Source organism: Danio aesculapii, chromosome 22 (assembly GCF_903798145.1).
Source record: "Danio aesculapii chromosome 22, fDanAes4.1, whole genome shotgun sequence".
Lineage (NCBI taxonomy): Eukaryota > Metazoa > Chordata > Actinopteri > Cypriniformes > Danionidae > Danio > Danio aesculapii.
The window spans coordinates 21,818,654-21,841,254 of NC_079456.1; the positions used below are offsets into that span (position 1 = coordinate 21,818,654).

General features: G+C 35.7%; 1 protein-coding gene across 2 annotated transcripts in view; it reads left to right on the top strand.

Annotated features, from left to right (window-relative positions):
- shdb (Src homology 2 domain containing transforming protein D, b) overlaps positions 1-22,601 on the top strand; it is a 65,930-nt gene that overhangs the window by 2,567 nt on the left and 40,762 nt on the right. For both annotated transcript variants that reach the window (XM_056448070.1, XM_056448071.1), the window contains exons 3-4: positions 8,605-8,755; positions 20,620-20,832. In XM_056448070.1, coding sequence (XP_056304045.1) covers positions 8,605-8,755; positions 20,620-20,832 — 364 coding nt within the window. The remainder of the gene's footprint in view (positions 1-8,604; positions 8,756-20,619; positions 20,833-22,601) is intronic.

Consider the following 22,601-nt stretch of genomic DNA (forward strand, 5'->3'; position numbering starts at 1 on the left):
GTAGCTTTTAAAGTTTATCTGTTGTTCTCAACAGCTGGTTTATAATAGTTTATAAAAGCAATTAAAACTTGCATTGTAATGTTTTGTATTTGTGTGATTTATTATTATTTTTTAAATAGTAGTCACATATAGTTGCATCACCAGCAATGTTGAGCCTGGATCATAATTTATCATTTCGCAAGTGTTTTTGGAGACCTGTGACCATGTGAAGGTTTTAAATGCATTGAGGCCTAAGAAATTGTACTATTTGTAACTTTGACAAATTAACGTTTAAATTATAAAAAAATGTTTAGAACAATTATAAAATGTATATTATGCTGTATTATTTTACATTTTGATTATTCATCGGTAAAACAATCGAATGCTGTTTATTTAATTGTTGTCTTTATCTTTATTGAATTTAACTTCGCTTGTAGATTGTTTCTTGTATTTTATGCTTATGTACTCTCCTAGAGGATAATCCCAGTCAATTTTTGAATTCCAGTTCTTCCATTCTTCCAAATTTCCTTCAAGTAGTTATTCAACTCATATAGAAATTGTATTCAGAATTTTAAAAATCGCAATGTTAGATTTTCTAACATTTCATGCACATATATATATATATATATATATATATATATATATATATATAGTAAAAGAAATGACAAGCCTAAATTAATACATCAGACCAAACATATACACAAACAAATGAAAAAGACAGTGCTTTATTATTTCAAACTTTCAAACAGTATTGAGGTACGGCAATAAAATAATCAAATGCAAAATAACACCGCATACAGTACATTTACATTTACATTTAGTCATTTAGCAGACGCTTTTATCCAAAGCGACTTACAAATGAGGACAAGGAAGCAATTTACACAACTATAAGAGCAGCAGTGAACAAGCGCTATAGACAAGTTTCAGGTGTGTAAAAGTCTAAGAGCAAAACATTAGTAGAAAATTTTTTTTTATTTATTATTTTTTTTTTTTTTTGAGAGAGAGAGAAAGAGGGCACAGTGGTATAGCCAGAGAGGCAGTTGCAGATTAGGAAGGAAAGTGGAGACTAAACAGTTGCGTTTTTAGTCGTTTCTTGAAGACAGCAAGTGACTCTGCTGTTCTGCAGTAGTCAACATTTGAAGTGGATCAAAACCACCACAAAAATCAAAGTTGTCCTAAAATTGTTCAACAACACCCATTTCTTATTTTGATCAACTTTTTTGATCCACTTCAAATGTCTACTACTGTATCGTCATTGTATGAATAAATAAAATTAATCTTTGTTGAAGCTACAAAATGTATAATTTCTTATGCCCAAATGGTTTAAATTATTATTATGATCCCAACTCAACATTGCAGATACGGTGATGTAACTATTGCAGATTCGCACATTACGATATAGATACTGAAACTATATATTGTACAGCCCTAGTTTCTCATAGGGCTGGGCGATATGGCAGAAATGCAATCTCGATAATTATTTTCCACATCGAACGATACCGATATATATTTTGATACAAGTTTTTCCAGATTTAAAAGAGTACCCAACAATGACTAAAGCAAAAGTTAGAGGGTCTATTAAACGGCATAACATATTTTCAATATTCATATTCGATAAATTTTCAGTGGCCAAAAATTAGATACATCTTGAATGTATTGAATTCGATACATCTTTAATCTACATATCGGTGGCCGAATATTTGATATCAATACACTTTTAGATTCCCATTGTTGCACATTTCTGCTGTGTCATTGGCTCTTAGATCAATACAGAGTAAAAATGTCTAGAGCTTAGCATTTTTATTGACATAAATATTGTCGCGATTCGATATAATATCATTTATCGGCCCAGCCCTAGTTTCAGATTACAAATTTGTTGGATCGTATTATTTCTGCAATGCGAAAAACATGAATCAATTCACGGGATCCAGTTTTAAAAGTGGAATCATCTGGAAAAAGTTGAGAATGTGATAGAATCTGGCTAATTTTGGATGATTAATTAAAAAGTGCTGTGTACACCCAAACAAATCACACAATGAAAGTTTGCTTTTTTAGTTTATTGTTGTGTATTTTCTATTTAGTTGAAAACCTAGTTGTGTAAAGTTACTATTTCCAAATACTTTGGAGGGGATTTGTTCCATAAATGTGTTGAATGTTCATTTGAAGTTGAAGTTTACTATTAGTGTACAGTCGGAGATAAAACCCAACCAATCCACCCAACGACATTGGCTCAACCAATAGTGCCAATCTGGAGACAGGAACTTTCAGGCTATTTATTTTAGCTTCTGTTATATATATGTTATATATACATTTACACTTGCATCTTTTTGAAATGCTAAATAGCCATAGATCTAAGGCATCTGGCGATACCTGAATCCGTCAGGTCATGAAATACATAAAGCAAACTGTCAAACAAGTGATTTGCGGTGTGAAACAATCTTTCATGTAAACCCTCTGTTAACCCTGCATTAGATTTCGTGTCTCGGAGCACCGTAGGTGTCAAAACCCCTTGATCCACCACAGCTGAAGCTCTTGAATAATACATACAGTTTAGTTAGGCTGCTAGGAATGGGGCGTCCCATAGAGAATACTCACAAGAGCCAGATAGGTTTTCCTGTGATCAGACATTGAGTAGAGACCCAATACCGGCAGACAGGAAAAATATCTCCACACACACATATGGACAGACAGTGGAGGCTCATTGATTGTAATCAGTAACAGTGATGAGCGAGCTGATTGGTTGGTTTTAAGGAATGATCCTGCCAATGCCACGCCATTGATTTAAGTCCCAATTTAACGGCGACCCTCTAAGTGCATTGTCTTGCGAGCACCGTTACGCATCATTCCCTGTTAGCCTTCATTAATTTCCACAGTAATCCTAATTAAGTTTTTATAGCATTCCTAATGAACATTTTCAGATTTATTGTTCCTCCTTTTCTTGTTAAAGATCAGCCAGACAATGGCCGATTTGCCTGTTGGGAAATCGGGAGGTTGTTGCACGCTGTGGTTTGTAGTCTGAATGGTGCCGCATGGAGCCGTTGGCTAAAGCACGCGTTTGAGAGACCATATGGCCATCTTTGTAATTGTCCCAGTGCCAGATGAATGAGGGCTTCCTCTCAGATCTGATTTTGGAGACAAACGCACCTCCAAACACCCTCATCAACACTTATTTCTCACAGCCTCCTGCTGCTTCATGGGGGAAGGTTGCACGTCTTTGCGAGTTTGCTAGTTGTCTCGCGCTGAATGAGGTGCTGTTGCTGAATGTACACATGTGGGGAAAATATTTGAAGGCGCTAGGACTGAATATAGATCATAATGAAGAACATGTATTTTTTTCTTTAATAAAGCTTGAGTTGGGAAAATATCCATTTGTTTTTATTTTTAATAATAATAATTATAATAATAATTACAATAATGATATTTTATTTTATTGTAACATTTGTAAATGTAGTATTTAAGAAAAATGCTATAAATATAACTTTAGTTTATGGCGCAATTATGGCCCTTTTAATTTTCGCCTTAGGAGAGCTTCTCCTTTGTATTATTATTCCCTGCATGGAATTTGTACTCGTTGTAAATTTGTTGGACCTGGTAATTTCCATAATGTGAAATATGTAGAGGCACAATCATGGAATTAATAGTTAGAGGTAGGGCTGCAGAATATTGGAAAAAAACTGACATGGCGATTAGTTTTTCTGTGATGTGTATTGGGATATGAATTTAATGTCACAAGATGACTATTTTGAATAGAAGTCATATTGTTACATCGATTGGGATGATGGAGAGCATCTGCAAAAAATATGCAAAATAAAATAAACAAATTAAAGCACAGATTGCATGTTCTCCCCGTTTTGGCCTGGGTTTCCTCTGGGTGCTGCGGTTTCCTCCACAGTCCAAAGACATGCGATATAGGTGAATTGAATAATCTGAATTAGCCAAAGTGCATAGTGTTTTCCAGTGCTGGGTTGCGGATGGGCATTCGCTGCGTAAAACATACAGTATGCTGGATAAGTTGGTCCTTCATTCTGCTGTGGTGACCTCTGATTAATAAAGGAATAAGCTGAAGGAAAATGAATGAATTAATGAATAAAGCACAGATGAAGAAAATAGAACAAAGATAAAAAATGAAATAAACAATGCTTTATAGTTTTCGGTGGAGTCGAACAGTATTCAAGAACAGAAGTTAAAGTTTAAAATCTAAAATAACACTGTAGTCTTCATTGTATAAATAATTAAACACAATTCATATTTTTTTAAGTGGCAAACTTAATTTGAAAGTCAAACTATTAATAATTGTGCCCAAATAGTTTAAATTTGTTCAAAATCCAAGAAATCAAAACTAACCATATGATTTTGTTAGCTCGCGTTGCTAGTTTTGTTGTGAACAATTCAACAGTGCATGTTAAGAAAAAAGTCTTTAATTGAAATCTGAAAATGCACTTCTGTTTGTTTTGACCACAAACAGAAATGGTGAGGAGGATGAGCCTGTTATGTTGTAATAACTTTTCTAAAACCCCTTTCTTGAATTTTTTTGTATTTTTATTTATTTTTTCCTGAATAAAATATCTACTTTACATCCATTCAGCCCATGGTAGAAAAAACAAGCCACGCCCACTGTTTGCTCACTTAAAATTCTGTTTCTCTAGGAACAGCCTCACATTAGGAAAAAAATAACGATCGCAGCTTCTGGTTGATGGGGACTTTTAAAACCCATTCAAATAATAATATTTCATGCCATTAGATTAAAAATGCCATGAACTGTTGTTCCTGGTTAATTATAATGATCCAAATTTGATATTGCGATATCAATGCTGAAACGCTATATTGTGCAGCTGTAGTTAATGGGAATTATCTGTGTAAAACAGAATGCTATGGAATTTGACAAATTTTAGAAGAGCAAATCTAAAGTATATATTGTATTACAGTGCTAAAAAACTATTTATCTTTGAAGTGTTTGTACTACTTCCATTTTCAAAAACATTTTAAGAAAAGAAAATGCTTTGTTTTTAAATTCAGTAAAATCTACATTATCAATTCTGTAAAAGGCCTTATGAAACTGAAAATAGTCACATCAATCTATCGCCCGAAGATTTCAGTGGCTGAACAACACTTCTGTGCATATAACCCATTCATAACTTAATCTACATCAGCTCTGCGTGACTAAAATATGTTTAAAACATAACATAACCTGTCTAAGAGAAATACTTCAGCCATGGTGTCGTCCTTCCTCCAGCGTGCAAAAGTAACTCCAATATGGATTCAGGATTAAAAAAAAAGTTTTGATTCGGCATGCTTTTATCTCTCTCTCTCTCTCTCTCTCTCTCTCTCTCTCTCTCTCTCTCTCTCTCTCTCTCTCTCTCTCTCTCTTTCATGGTCATGCAGCACGTGTATGCACAAACGGCGGAGCTCTGTTGCTGACAGACAGCTTGAGCTACTTATCAGAATTATGGGAGATGTCGGCCCGACACTATTTTAATTGGATAAACATTTTTTAGTCTTGTGCCTCACCCAGAATATAAAAATACCTAAAAATACATTTAGATCATTCACTTTAATCAGTACTATTGGAATGTGAAGAGTCTTTCAACCAGCACAACAATTTTTTTTCTGAAGATAATCACCTACTGCACCTTTAAGTGTAAAACCATGATGAACCATCAAAAAAAAATTATATATATATATATATATATATATATATATATATATATATATATATATATATATTAGGCATGTGCCGGTATCACATTTTCATGCTGCGATTAATTGATTGAGCTTTTATCACGGTATACGGTTTTATCACGATATTGTAATTTTACTAGAGAAACAGGTAAAAAAACACAAAAAACTTCAGTTTCGTCAACTTAGTAACTTTAATAACTTTTTAATTAACTAAAAGTACTTCAAACATTTAAATACAAATAAATATAAATAAAACAATACACAATATAAAAGTAAACTTGAGCAATTATATCAAAGTGAATGTGCAAAGGGAAACCGTCTTCGATCAGCAATCGTGGAATGAACTGCCAACTATTCCAGCATGTTTTATGCAGCAGATGCATTTCCAGCCACAACCCAATATTGGAAATCACCCACACACACTCATACACTACAGCCAATTTAGCTTATTCAATACACTATTCACTCAGCCTATATTCAATAATAAACATAACAAAAACTGCCTGCTAATGCATGGGTAAATCTTCAAAGGGAACAGTGTTACATTTTAACCTTTCACCTCATCCTGCTTGCTGTTTCACTATCTAAACAATAAAAACATAATATAAGTCAAATTTGATTCATTTTGATATTATGATTAACAGACACCAAACAGCCTCGTGTAGCTGCATATTTTTATGAGCATCATCTTCACACTGCATATTTATAACAAAACAGGCCTTACATATAACTGTCTCCTTTCATTTCCATTGAAAAGAATGAACTTTACCCTGTCTCTTTTGCAGAATATCAGTTTTAATAACCAATAATAGCCATTATAACAGTATAACGTACATTAAATTTAAACGATAAAGGTTAGCAATCAGTCAATGTGCAGAATCAGTGTATGTGGTTACATTAATTAATATATTAGCTTATCTTTGCACTCAGCCAAAACAGTTAACTGAGAACAAGTGATTCAAAAGACATAATAATTGTTAGATAGAGACAACAAGATGAATTCAATATCACGTTTAACAACTATAGTGAGATGAGATCACCCAGCAGATGAACTGTCTAACATGCACTATACTCTCACCTGGGGTTTATGCTTACCTGCTGAACTAGTGGCTGCAGCTGTGGGCAGAGAGTGTGTGGTCACGTGATTTGCGTTTTTAGCCGTGTACTAGAATGAACAGAGAACTTTTCAGAATCGCTAAATGAAACGCCGGTGTATTTCCCGCGATTTCTCTGCGCCTCCCTTGCGTTTCTTCTCTCTGACTCTCGACTATTTTGACAAATACACACAGACGACGCACGCTCACACGGACTCCAAAATAGGAGTTTGTGATTGGGCCAGCCCAATGTCAATACCGAAAAGAGCCAATGGGCTGCAGTGTCACATGGGCCGGCCCGGTCTGTCTGTCCGGGAAAAAAAGCATCTACTTTCAGAGAGTCACAGATCACAGCAGCGTCAATCAATAAGGCAGAAAAAAACGATAGGCTGCTAAGCCTTTTATGGGCCGATCAAATCATAAGACGATGATCAGCCCGGCCCAAAAAGTACGTCGGCCCACCGGGAAAGTGCCCGGTTTGCCAGATGGCCAGTCCGCCCCTGCGTGTGAGGACCCTGCATGCACACAGGGCTTCTACATGTGGGGATTGTTTACATCAGAGTGCGCATCAGTTCTGCGCAGCATATACGCAGTGTTTCTTCAAGCGGTTGATGGAAAATAAGCTAAGGCGCGTTCTAAGAATATAAATTCGGATCTATTATTTTTCACGGTATTTTGAAGTGCCCGCGATAACAATATCGTGCATATTCATTACCGTGATTTATCGCATTACCGAATACCGGCACAAGCCTAATATATATATATATATATACATACAAATTACAAAAAATAGCTACAACTGAAAGTAACAACTTCCAATGGATGTAGGGCTAGGCCGATAAACGATATTATATCAAATCACGCAAAAATTTATGTTAATAACCATGATAAGCTCTAGACCAGAGATGCCCAAAGTAGGGCCAATGGGCCAAATTTGCCCCATTGTAACCTTTGTTTTGGCCCACCATACCATCTGAGAAAATGAGAGTGAGAATGATGGAGACAGAGATTGTCATTTCTAATTCGATGTAACCTTGCTTGTTTGTTTGTTTGTTTGTTTGTTTGTTTTATTGCAGAGCTACAAAAAAGCAAACTGAAATGAAATGTTTCGTTTAAATGTTGTAAATGAATCAGATTTTTTAAAATGTAAATACTGTCACTCGACAGATGACTAGTGTAGTTAGTTAATATAAAGCAGTGTTTTACAGTCTTTTAAAAAAAATATTATTAAATAAATTAGGAAATTACCTAGCAGCTATACCTTCGGCCCACTAGCCTCAATCAAGTTTGGTTTTTGACCTTTCATTAAAAAAATTTGCCCGCCCCTTCTCTAGACTTTTTTACTCTATGATATTGAAATTGGAGATGTACCGAATTTTTAGCCACTGAAAATTTATTGGCCGAAAATATATTATGCCATTTAATGGACCCTCAATTTTTGTGGCTTCAGTCATTGTTGGGGTACTCTTTTACATCTGGAAGCATTAACAACTGATATTAAAATATGTATCGTTATCGTTCAATATGGAAAATGATTTTCGAGATAGCATTTTTGCCATATCACGCAGCTCTATTTTAGTGCTTATTGCAGTTGGTAATTTTGGAGCTTGTTGTTTTGTCACAGCACCCAAATATGACTAAAATATTAAATAAATTGAGATGCATTTAGAGTGAAAATGATTTTTTTCCCTGCACTATTATGTAAAATTATTTCGGTTCATTCATCCCACAGCACACAGAGATAATCTTCAATTTGTTGCATGGAATAAAAGGATTTCTTGTTTTCCCTTCTCTCCTAGGTGGAGATTATCACAAGACTTTTTTTAATATATTCATTTTTTTATTGCTTCAGGTTGTTCCATCAGCTCCAGTTATGGGTGATACTGACTACTCTGACCCATTTGATGTTCGTTTGGACCCACGTCCCGAATCCGCTCAGGGCTCGATCACTCCTGAGAACAATGGCTACATGGAGCCCTATGAGGCCCAGAAAGTGATAACAGGTCAGTTCTGCTGCTTTTTTTTTGCAGTGTATTTCCATGCCCGAGGGGGATACTGCTGTGCCCTTTGAGTCGACTGGAGAGAATGAAGTATGAGTTTTATGAGTGTGTCTTTTTCAGACGCTGTCAGTCATGCGGTGACTCATTGCTGATTCTTTCCTAGAGTCTCACAGATTACAGCTTTGCGCTCTGGAAATCTGTTCCATTGTTTTATTTCTTCTAAACATTTTACCTTTGCTTAATTCACTTGCTGGTTTGAAAGATACAATCGCCATTTCAAAACTAGACTGCATTTTAAGACACATTTCGTTAGATACCTTCTAGTGAAATTTTAAAGGGATTGTTCACCTTAATGTAAAATTTAGTACACACCTTTATGAATTTCTGTGTGTCTTTAGAGCACAAAAGAAAATGAAGAATGTTGGTAACCGGTAGCCATTGACTTCCATAGTAGAAAAAAAGGATTGTCGCTAACAATTTTCTTGTTTTAATAGTGCTATCAAATTTAAATGAATCACGATAATGTATAACACTTCAGCTACTGTACATAACAAAAAAAAAGCAAAAAGTTTGTTTAGCTAATGCTAACTACCGACCTCCAAGAAGGCTACTTTAAGGAAAAACATAGGATATTCCTGAGGGAGTTCTTGGCAAATTTATTTTCCAAGCCAACAAATCAACATCATGACTCCACTTTAATGGTCATGTCTCTGCAATCCAATGGATTGTGGGATGGCTTCAACTTCAACATCCATCCATCCTCCAAACTATTCATTTATTCATCAGATTTTTAGCTTTTCTATCTACCCATCCATCCATCCATCCGAGTGTCCTTCCATCCATCCATCCATCCATCCATCCATCCGAGTGTCCTTCCGTCCATCCGTCCATCCATCCATCCATCCATCCATCCATCCATCCAAAGCTTTTTTGGCATTGTGATCTCTCTCCATCTTAAAATTCTCATTATTGATCCTCATTTCTGCTCCTCTTGTCCCAAAGTCATCTTGGGCCATCAGAAATATCCTTGTGTTGGCGCTTTATGAAGTTATTTTAGGCAACAGAAACTATCCTGTATAAAGTACTATAACGTAACATGCATCAAATAACTATGTCCACATTTCTTCGAGATACACAGTTGGTTTTCATCATTCTCTATAGATGTAAATCAAGCATTCAAGAAAAAAAAAAACGTATTTGCCACCATTAACAGGTGACACAAAGACATGGATTTAAATGTTGTTGAAATCATTTCGGTGTTAAATCCATACACACGTTGACAAACATAAAATGGAAATCAGCACAATTAGCATCTTAGATATATTTTAGCAATCAACAGACTGCAGAATAACTCGTTATGTTTTGAATCGGAGCTGAAATACTATGCGTCCCTTAAAATATTTCAGGGAATTGTGGCCCATTTTCTCTCGGCAGGACCCCGGCATCCACTTTAATTTCTCCTCAGACGCTCTTGCCTTCAAGGCAGCCTCATTTAATTTTCCATCCATCTCTACAGGTTAATCTCTTCTCTCATTCTCCATCAGCTCTCAGGTATGGGGAATCTAGCAGCAACTCTCTGGCGCGTCACAAACACTTACCATCAACACACACACACACTTGTTCACATCGCTCTCTCTCTCTGCTCTCTCGCTCCTCCACCTCGGGCTCTGTCCCTCAGGGCCTCCTCTTTGTCGCTATGGAGACGCCGGAGGAGCCCAGTAGGAGCAGGATGTGTGAAGGTTAAAGTTTGTCTTTCTCTTGTTTCTTCTACGTCTTGCTTTTTTCCTTTCTGGCTGGAGATTCGTCTTTGTCAGTTTTTCATTTCAGTTCAATTTATGTTTGGTATGATTTGTTGTTTTTATTTCTTTTTTTTTACATTTCATGTCAGTTTGTGAACAAATTCAGAATAAAATAGTGCAGTTTGGTGTAAACAGAGATTTATGAGAATTCATTTTGAGAAAACGGCTTTTAAAATTACACTCAAATAAAGTTTGCTGTTTGTGCTTGAAAATAACCTTAACACAATTATTTAGCTTTTTTTTTTTTTTTTTTGTACAGCTTGATTGTTTTATGTTCAATCCACTTAAATTTCTAGTGAAAAAACTAGTGAAATTTCTGCCATGAAACTCTATCCAGGCTGATCGGTCACCTAATCTGCTCCTGCGTCATTAACTACATGGCGCAGGAGATTGGTTGATGTCACCTCGGCAGCCAATGAGCCGGCTTCTCATCACTTTAAGTGCTTCACATCATTTAGTTGAGCTGTGGTGCGTTTTTGGAGACCCTCCTACATCCCAGCTCCACCTGTCTTTAGATCTGCTATGGGGGTTACATATATATTATGTTTGCATTTATATATCAAAATTGAGAGGTGAATGAAAAAGCTGTAGTGTTTATGGAGTGTTTAACATTTGTATCGTTGTTGTCTGTAGCTAGTAGACATGAGCTGGTATAAGATTCTGATGCCATGATAACCTATAGCAGTATTTTCCAACCCTGTTCCTAAAGGCACACCAACAGTACACGTTTTCAATCTCTCCCTAATCAAACACACCTGAATCAACTCAGTAGAACATTAGAAGAGACTCCAAAACCTGATGTTAACTGGGCAGGTAAGGGAGACATCCAAAATATGTACTGCTGGTGTGCCTCCAGGAACAGGGTTGGGAAACACTGACCTATAGGATAACTATCAATGTTTCACGATACTGTTATTACTGCTCTAAAATATGCTATTTTTAAATGTCTGCGTACAAAAACAACACTATTTTTTCCCATTGAACATAATATATTATATATTAAGAAACATTTCAAATATTTTATAGCAGTGAGAACATGTCCGGCTAAATAACCCAAATAATCTGCTGTTTTCATTAGTTTCAAAAACACAGATTTCTTTACAACTTGAAAAGTCATCTTTGGATATCTTTCTTTTCAATTCAATTTGCACTTATACAATGTAGATTGTGTCAAAGCAGCTTCACATAGAAAATCATAGTAAATTGAAACAGTGTAGTTCAGTTTTCAGAATTTAAGTTCAGTTCAGTTTAGCTCAGTTCAGTGTGGTTTAATAATCACTACTGAGAGTCCAAACACTGAAGAGCAATCCATCGATGTGCAGCTCTACAGATCCCGAACCATGCAAGCCTTTTCTGTGGATATAAAGTATTCCACTGCACTGTTCAAATCTATTGCATGTTTGGATGTACATGCAAAAGTAATTTAGTTTTTTTAAAATATTTCCTGAATCGTGGACTCACCAGTAGCTTTTGATGTGGAGAGACTGTTGCCTTAAAAAAAAAAAAAAAATAGTTGCAAAAAAAACCCAAACATATTCATTGAAATGGTATAACAAAAGGGTTCCCAAACTTTTCAGCCCACAACCCCTAAAATAGCAATGCCAGTGGCTCGCGACCCCCAAATTCCTTTTAGGTGGTTATAAATATCCCACAATAGGCATATATAAACACAAGCATATTGACAACACAAAAAAGTGCAACAGTCTAACAATCATATCATGTTTATAGTCATGTATTAATTTGTGTAATTTAATATTAACCTCAGCTAAAGAGACTGGTGGACACAATGTTTTCAGCACAAGTCTATTCTTGGTTTAATTTTGGAGACCGCTACTCAGAGATCATCCTCAACATTCAGTTGTGGCCTGTGTTTATTTTTAATGTATTTGATTGCCATAAAGGTGTCAGAAAGTTTAACCTGGTGCTATAAAATCAATCTGCTGCAGCTGATGCTTTTGCTGTGTTGTTAATCAAACATAAACGCACCAATCGTATGAAAAAAAATATTGAAAGGCTGATGGCTTTTCATTTGCATGTTGTGGTTTTTTACTATTAAAAACTACTGTTTTTGTCTTCTGTGAGTTATGGTTAAAATATGGTCATTCTAATAGTTTAATAAAATTTATTTGACTTTTAGAAATCAGAAGGCGACACCCTGTCATTGTCCCGCCATCCCCACTTTGGGAACCACTGGTATAACAGAAAATGTTTGTGGTTTTAAAAGCTTGACTTGAAATCGGTCATGATACCATGCCTAGTAATGAGAGGTAAATATTGTGTGAAAATGATGAAAACCAAACATTATGGACTGTGAATTCACAATATCAGTACCATATTGATTGTTTACTGAAATTAGAGATTTTAATTTATGGTATTCATTGACGGGGATAAATGGTTAATTGTGAATGAAAGTATTGTTAGTGTTAAGATATTTTAAAAAATCATTTTTGTCAATTAAAGTAAAGCTGAAATGTTATATGACTAAAAAAAATTAAAATATAAACTTTATTCAGTTAGTTTCCAAGAAAATATTAAACAATAAGTTAATTAAGTGCTAAATGTACAGAAACTGAAATAAATAATACATCTAAATATTACAAAACAAGCAAAAACTTTTAAGCAAAAAAATGCAAACTAAAATTCAAATGAAAACTGAAAATAAAAGCTAAATGAGAAAAATATTACTATTTGATATTTTGAGTTTAATTTATAGCTTTTTCCATAATTTTAAAGCTCCCAGCAATTGAGTCATTTTATAAAAAATTTAGCATTTTTGTCATTTACAGTGCATCCAGAAAGTATTCATAGCGCTTCACTTTTTCCACATTTTTTTTGTTATAGCCTTATTCCAAAATGGATTAAATTCATTTATTTCCTCAAACTTCTACACACAATACGCCATAATGACAATTTGATAAAAGATTTTTTGAAATTGTTGCAAATTTATTAAAAATAAAAAAGCTGAAAAATCACATGTATAGAAGTATTCACAGCCTTTGCCGTGAAGCTCTAAATTGAGCTCAGGTACATTCTGTTTCCACTGATCATTCTTGAGATGTTTCAGCAGCTTAATTGGAGTTCACCTGTGGTAAATTCAGTTGATTGGACATGATTTGAAAAGGCATACACAAGTCTATATAAAGTCCCAGGGTTGACGATGCATGTCAAAGCACAAACCAAGCATGAAGACAAAGGAATTGTCTGTAGACCTCTGAGACAGGATTGTCTCAAGGCAAAGAAAAGTTTCTGCTGCTCTAAAAGTTCCAATGAGTGCAGTGGCCTCCATCATTCGTAAATGGAAGATGTTTAGAACCACCAGGACTCTTCCTAGAGCTTGCTGGCCATCTATGCTGAGTGATCAGGGGAGAAAGGCCTTAGTCAGGGAGGTGATCAATAACCCGATGGTCACTCTGTCTGAGCTCCAGCGTTCTTCTGTGGAGAGAGGAGAACCTTACAGAAGGAAATTCATCTGGGCAGCAATCCACCAATCATGCCTGTATGGTAGAGTGGCCAGACATGGCTCATCACCAGGCAAATGCCATCTCTACAGTGAAGCATGGTGGTGGCAGCATCACGCTGTGGGGATGTTTTTCAGCAGCAGGAACTGGAGGACTAGTCAGGATAGAGGGAAAGATGAATGCAGCAATGTACAGAGACATCCTAAATGAAAACCTGCTTCAGAATGCTCTTGACCTCAGACTCGGGCGACGGTTCATATTCCAGCAGGACAATGACCCAAAGCAAACCACCGAAATATCAATGGAGTGGCTTCACAACAACTCAGTGAATGTCTTTGAGTGGCCCAGCCAGATCCCAGGCCTAAATCCTATTGAAAATGGCTGTACACCATCGCTTCCCATCCAACCTGATAGATCTTGAGAGGTACTGCAAAGAGGAATAGGCAAAAATTCCTAAAGACAGGTGTGCCAAGCTTGTGGCATCATATTCAAAAAGACTTAAGGCTGTAATTGCTGCCAAAGGAGCATCAACAAAGTATTAAGCAAAGGCTGTGAATGCTCTTGTACATGTGATTTTTTTTATCAACAGATATTTTTTCACATTGTCATTATGTGCTATTGTGTGTGTACAATTTTGAGGAAACAAAAGAATTTAATCCATTTTGGAATAAGGCTGTAACAAAAAAAAATGTGGAAAAAATGAAACGCCATGAATACTTTCTGGGTGCACTGTATAGTTCAAAAATGGCAGTTTTTTTGGTATATTTACTTCAATTAAATTTTATTAAAAGGTTCCAGTTAGTTTTTTATTTTTATACCAAGTAGAATTTATACTGGTAACATTTAAAAAGACAAATTTTTAGTTTTAATTTGTAATTATTTTATCATACTTTTGTGTTTAATTTAGGCAAAATAGTTTAGAATTTTAGTACCATTAGCAATTGATTAGTTAATTATCATTTAATTGGTGTTAGCTAGATCTTTTAACACCTGTGCCACTTGAAACAGAAGAAGAATGTGAACATTGTTAAGACAAAATTGCAAGATAAAATGGAAGCTTAATATTTCTCAAAAACATGAGAGAGTGGCAGGTGATAGCAGACTGTTTCGTAGTTTCATTGTATATAGGCTTTTAACCGACTGTTATTTTTGCTGAAAAGCCCTTGAAGGTCATTCAGACGTCCTGTTGTTTAGTGCTTGTCGTTGAAGAGCTATGATAATGAAAATGAAAATGCCCATCGGTAGAGATGAGAGACCCTTGTCTTTCAGATTGGGCCCGATCTACACACACACACACACACGCATATATATATCGCTCTCTCTTTTAGCCCTTCCGTCTGAAACCGGCAAGCTGTGCAAACACAATTTGTCTCTCCTTCAGATTCATACCCCACTACTCTCTTCACCAGACATTTTCATAATTAATGTGGCCCCGGCGAAGGAGCCCAGCTGTGGAGCCCAGGGAACATATCGATTTATTGTTGTGTCTTGATTTAACAGCACCGCCTGTCTCGCGCTGTTTTAATAAACACATGCCTCTGTGAAAATCTTTCTAGAAGATGCTTGAATCTGCTTGCAAAGCCAACTGCTCGTCTCACAGCAGTTTTTGGACCATCAGCAAGTTTGTTTCTCTTTGAAGCTTATTCAGATCATGAACTAATCAGTTGCACATGAAGTAATGTGACACACTGGTTCGGACTGATTGTTCTGATCTTTTTTTGTTTTGGATATTAAGTTTCATGTAGGGTGTGATGGAGCTGGTTGTGAATATGAGGCCCCTACTCCTAAAGAATCACATCACTATTTTGAAGATAGGCTAATTTTACAAGTTCTTTAGATTTAAACAGTTTTTAATTCATTTAGCTAATCTTCGGATCTGGCGGAAGCACTTTTAACTGAGCATAAATCATTGAATTGTATTAGACCTTTAGCGTCTTATTTAAAAGGCACCTATGGTAAAAAATCTACTTTTCAAGCTGTTTGGACAGACATATGTGCATGTATGGTGTATAGACTGTCATATTGGGGTGATATAAGCACATCCAGTGCTTTTTTTTTTCAATTTAACAACATAAAAAACAGTGGACCAATTGGAGCTGTTTTCAAATCGACCACAACTTTACGTAGGAGTGCGGTCCCCCCGCCCACCAATATTGATTGACAGGCGTGTCATCATATCCTCAGTTTGTTGATTCACGTCCGCCATTTTCAGCGTGAGTCGAAGCGATATCACTAAAGGAACACCCTAGCTCTATATTTAGATGCAAGGCTCATTGGGCTCAACACAAGATCAATATTCTCCACATTATCGATCTAATCGGAATTATTGGTTGTATCTTTAGGTAGGTTTGCAAACATGTGTACTTCTTATTGAGTCTACCTTATACTTCAGCTGTTGCATTTCTCGCGATCCCAGAAGCTCCCTGTAATCTTAACTAGCATGCGTTTTATAATTCTAAACATAGGTTTCTATCAGGGTACACTCAAGTCGACGGCTGGGTGCCACGGACCGCTGTAGAAACCTATGTTTAGAATTCAAAAATGCGTGGCGCGACGATTCGGGACACTGCATGTTTCTGGTGCGCCACAGAGACTACTTTTTCCTATTTAAAGCTTCTCTAGTTACATTGTGTACTACGACAGAAAAAGGAAAGTTGCTATTTTCTAGGCTGATATGGCTAAAGCTGTGGTCACAGATTTTGAGCTTGGGAAATTCTCTTGTGTGGCGCTGCAAAACACTGCAGGATAAAACAAGACGATTAGACGTTTGATAAAGCGAGCGATTGCTCCATATTTAAAATTTCAGTACATAGAGGTCATGTTTTTGATCTTCGATTGGTCTCATGCAATCACATAATGTGATATTTTGCAGGTCAGAGTTTACCAAGCTTGAAGTTTGGAACGCAGCGACATGCAGAACTTGTTGCTTGAGCTTGTGTTTCCAGTCTGTTGCATTCGCATGCATATTAATGGAAGTCTATAGGACGAAAAAGTACAGTGTGTGACCAGGGCTTTAAGAACTATACTCTCTATTCTGACCTATTAATGAAGGAGATTTTCCTGACATGGCTTTAGCATGCGCAGTGATATAACACAGCTCCTGAAAATCGTAACCAGCTAGGTAACTAGTAAACACTACTAGCTGCATAATATCATTGTGCCGACTTCATTACCAGTCGTTATTAAAATTTCCCATTAACATTTAATTGGTGCTGTTGGCCAGTTTCATAAAGAGGTGATCTAGAGTGTTTTTTTTAAAGCTTGATTGTGTTTATGGGGTTGCAAAACTATGTGTGCTTGTGCTTCATTTTTACACACACCTTAATTTTATACTGCTACTTGACTAACATGAAAACGTCTATCATATTTCTTGGTTCCTACAAAGGCCTGCCCATAACAGGCTCTGATTGGACAGCTAACCTAATGTGTTGATTTGCTGATCGGCTCCACATCACCAGGAAATGCATGCCTCTTACTAGCAATTCTGCATTGTGTTTGGTCATGCCTGGTGTCTAAAATAAAAATTTGCAAGTATCTTTCATATATATTGAGGTCATAAATGTGTAACTGATGTGTAAGTTGTAATATGAAATGATTACAAATCTTTTGCAAACTCAAGTTCAGTTTTTTTATTTCATATATTATTTATTGACCTTTTTCTTAACGTACAAGCAGACACAGCCATTGGAATATTTTTGGCTCGAAACTTCCGGTCTTATTTACTTCCATTGATTTTTAGACGTTAAAAAGAGCTCGTTTGTGTTACAAACTGATATTGTCTTATTATATTTTTGTACTTTTTATGTATAGTAAGGTTGTCACAATACTGGAATTCGATACCAATCGCTACTCAAATTTTAAAAACCTCCATTTGGAGCACATTCTCAAACAGCGCTGATTTGCCATTGTGTTCCTGTGCTCAACAGAAATGACTGTGATTGGCCATGAAGGTCATCGGTTCATTGAACTCACCGCTGTTTACTCAGTGTAACCACAGATACAGGGAGACTGAAGCATTTTAATGCCACGATTCATCAGCGGATCGCTCATATGTCAGCTTATAGACAAACCAGCTGATCGATGTGACATTGAAACATTTCAATGTCCCTGTATCTGTGGTTACACTCTGTAACATACCTGTCAACATTGGGATGTGAAAATAAGGGATATGCCCACCCCCAAAAAAATCCCCAAATCACTAAATATGTTCTTCTAAAGCTGTTTCATTGTAAATAAACAGTTAAACAATCAGTAATATGTTTTATAATTATTTACAAAAGAAAAAATAAATAGTATACATCAGCATCAAATAAAATAGCAAACCATTCAGCTTATTAAAATGAATAGCTATTATAAAGAAATCGAATCAAGTTATCAAATCTCATTAAGCTTTTCTTCACTGTATAACTTGGACATTCTCATTAGAGCAATGAATGAATCTCTTTTTTACAGTTTGATTACATTACATAACAGGTGTCACTTTAAAAATGCACACATCTAACGTTATAATGAAAGCATTTGATTGCTTTCCTAACTTTTTATGCTCATTTAGGACAAAATTAGATGTGTTTGAAAAAACCCCACCAAGATCGACAGCTTTAGATGTTGTTGTTGTTGTTATTATTATTATTATTATTATTATTATTAATTATGTGTTAATGTCTGTTTAAACACGCACCCAAAACCCAGACTTTCACTCCGCTTCAAATCGCGTGTACAGAATCCGTTTGGCAAACCGTCTATTTATCACTATGGAGCGCATCAGCTGGCACTCATGCACCACTATATGACTGTTTTGAGGATTGCATAGGACGAGCGACAACAGCTGTAATGGAAAGGAATTAAGGTGCCATTTTTATATTTATTTCAAAGTGTTTTCATGACTAAATAAAACTAAAGCACAGAATAGACTCCCATTTAAGAGCGAGGGGTGACCCCTGGTGATTCAGCGGTATAGGTTGCATATAGGGAGGATTGGCTCTTTAATGTTTATTGCTACCCTTCAGATAAACACTGACAATGCGGGAGAAATACAGGAAAATACCTTTACGGGGTGATAGAGGGATAGAACTGTAAAATATGGGAGAATTTCCGGGAAAAATGGGAGGGTTGACAGGTATGCTCAGTAAACAGCGGTGAGTTCGGTGAACCGATGACATTCACAGCCAATAACAGTCATTTCTGTTGAGCACTTGAACACAACGGCAAATCAGCTCTGTTTAAGAACGTGCTCAACAGCACTCAAATGTTAGCGGGAAATGGACGTTTTTAAAATTTCAGTATCGATTGGTACCGAATTCCAGTATTGTGATAACCCTGATGTATAATCATGAACACACTTGTTTGTAGAGCTCATGAACACACTTGTTTGTAGAGCAAGTAGTTTGACCGTTTTTCTCCTGTTTATTATTCCTAGTCATTTCACCCATAGGCGACTGAATCAGAAGTTCCAAAACAATCGCAAAAATGTGCGCAGTTCCGCGTTGAAGAATAAGGTCAATAAGTTCATTGTGATATTTAATTTGGTCAGAGGTTTGACAAATTCACTCAATGGCACTCCGTGCAAAAGGAAAATACAGGTATCGTCAATTGCATCAACAGAAACCATCCTTTAAAGGGATAGTTCACCCAAAAAGGAAAATTCTGACATCATTTACTCATCCTTGACTTATTTCAAATAAATTATTTCAAATGTTCTGTTGAACACTAAAGAAGTTAGTTGGAAATCAGTAACAATTGACTTGAAAAACAAATACTTGTTAATACTTGTTCACAATTAGTTAGAAAAAATGGTTTGGAACAAGTCAAGGATGAGTAAATGGGGACAGAATTTTTCTTTTTGGGTGAACTATCCCTTTAACACTAGGTGTAAATGGAGCCTAATATGCATTTTGTTTGAGCAGATTGCAAATAGATGAGGCAGACACATTTCTGTATGCATGTTATTTTATCTGTCTCAGTTGTCTGCTTTTGACCACTTCTGTCCTCTTTTCATTAACAAAGACTATAGGCCAGTAAATACATGAGCATGGCTCATGTATTACTCAGGAGCAAGTTACGATACTGCTTTGGTAGCTGTGCCTTCAGAAATAAAGCTACAATAATTGGCCGGTAACTTTTGTAAAGCTTCTTTTCTACTGCATGGTATGACTTGGTGTGGTTTGCTTTACTTTTGCTTTACTTTTTACTTATACACAGCGCAAACCCCACCCATGGTTGTACTTCCCCGTTCCAAGCCGTACCATCCAGTGGAAACATGCCATGAAGTATATCAGTGTTTTTAAAAGCTGAAGCTCATAGATGATAAGTCATAGACCAATCACAACTCAACAGACTGGCCCATCTAACCAATCAGAGTAGAGTATAGACTTTTGAAAAGGATGGAGTTTGCAGAGATCAGATATTTGAACCAAGCATTTTCAGACCTTTAGAAATGATCTGTTGCTGGAATGTCTATTATAATATGTGTATAAAAATATAAAATCAAACCATTGTTGGACTGTGGATGGATTTAAACCTCTGAAATATACCGAAAACTTAAAAATCAAGCTCAAAAATTGGGAAACTCGAGTCAGGAATGTATTAGTCATTGGTTTGTATGCTGTTGCAGAGCTGCAGAGGAGAGCAGGTGGTGGAGCAGGAGGGTGGGGAAGAGGGGAAGTCCAGCTCTATGACACCCCGTATGAGGAACGCGTCCCAGGACAGCCGGATCTGCCTGAGGAGGGCAGGGAGAGCAGGCTGCCTCAGGATGATGATAGGCCGGCAGATGAATATGACCAGCCATGGGAGTGGAAGAAGGAGCACATCTCCAAAGCTTTCGCAGGTAAGCAGACTTGCCATCTTAACATGCTTGGTGCTTTGAACCGTCTGATTTTTGGGGAGCAAATTGAAAGTAGTCTATTTTTTAGACTACTTCAAAGCTTATCATTCAATTTGTTTGTTGTGAATTATTTATAATTGGTTTACATGATCATATTTTAATGCAATTTTTTCTTATTTTTAAATAAAAAGTAAGAAAAAATGTCTCTAAAATAAGTTAATAAAAATAACTAATTTCATTTGGGCATGTGTCAATTGCTTTATTTATTTATCATTAATTGTATTCATATTCATATGTTCATAATTGTGTGCTTAAATTTGACCTGTTTGAATTAATAAATGAATTGTAATGAATGAAACTAAGTCTGGGTGATATTGCAAAAAAAAATTTATCACGATATCATGTTTCATATCATTCGGTATTGATAACTATTGAATATTTTTAACAATACATTTAGGATTTTTAGAATTTTTTTTATTTAACCAGTTTATTTTAATTAACCAACATTACTAAGGCAAATCGTTTTAATAGTCAAAAACAAAAATATTTAAACAAAATATCTGATCTCTTTAAAATAAAATAAACATAAGTGTCAGTGCTTCCCACAGGTTTAAAATATACTTTATAAACACAACTTTTACCCTTAGCACATAAATGGTTAACTACATGCGACAAACAAAAAAATAAAGTGATTTTTAACAATATTTTTTTATTTATTATAACACTGTTATACAATTTTCTTTTCAATGGGTTAAAGTTATTTAAAAAAGGCTGTTGAAATAAAAGAAATCCGCTATTTCTCTTACTTTTATGCTATTTATGCTATTTAGGGCCGATAAGTTGCTTTATTGGCATGACATTTACAATGTCATGCCATTAAAGCATAATATAGTACAGCATTGTCAAAACATTTTAGATATGTATAAAGTATGTAATATATTAACATCATTAAATTATTAAAATAAACAGCCAATGAGAAATAAATAACAGAAAAAAGTTATAAAAGTAGACATTATTTCTAAAAATTATAATACTTACTAGAATAAAAATGTGTAGATCATTTAAATAAGGCAAATTAGTTGGCTAGCCAATTCTAATGATGTACAAATATTTTGAAGCTAAGTTTATCTGAATCGTTTATTAAATGATTAATCATGCGGCTGTGGGCGCGCAATCAGCAGCGAAAAGGTCAAGCAAAAACGCATACAGATAACGGCAACTCTAAAAGCTGAAAGTAATACCGAATCCTGGACATTTTAGGATATTCAGAAACTACGTTTGAACACATTTTGGTGCAAAAAATGCGTCTCTGTGGGTCTGCAGAGCATGTGAGTGTTGACAGTTCTCGCACACACAGAACCAGCAGTAGGAAATGTGCAGAGCAAGAGAAGATTTTCTACCGGTTTATCGATCGCGAGTGCTTGGCTTTCTTGGACAGATACAAAAAGTGTGAAAGAAGGATAATAGTATTATTCATGTGTCACCACCAAATATATTTGGGCGGCCGTTAATATACCTAATATATAAAGTTGTGTGTAGAATTTTGAGGAAATAAATGAATTCAGTCTATTTTGGAATAAGACTGTAAAAAAAAAAATGTGAAAAAAGTGAAGCACTATGAACACTCTCCGGATGCACTGTATTTATTTATTTATTTATTTTATTATTTTTTTTTTTTATATTTGTTTTTTAATAAATGAAAATATATGTGTGTGTGACACAGCACCAATGAAGTAATCTAATATAGCTACATGATTTACATGTAGATGAAG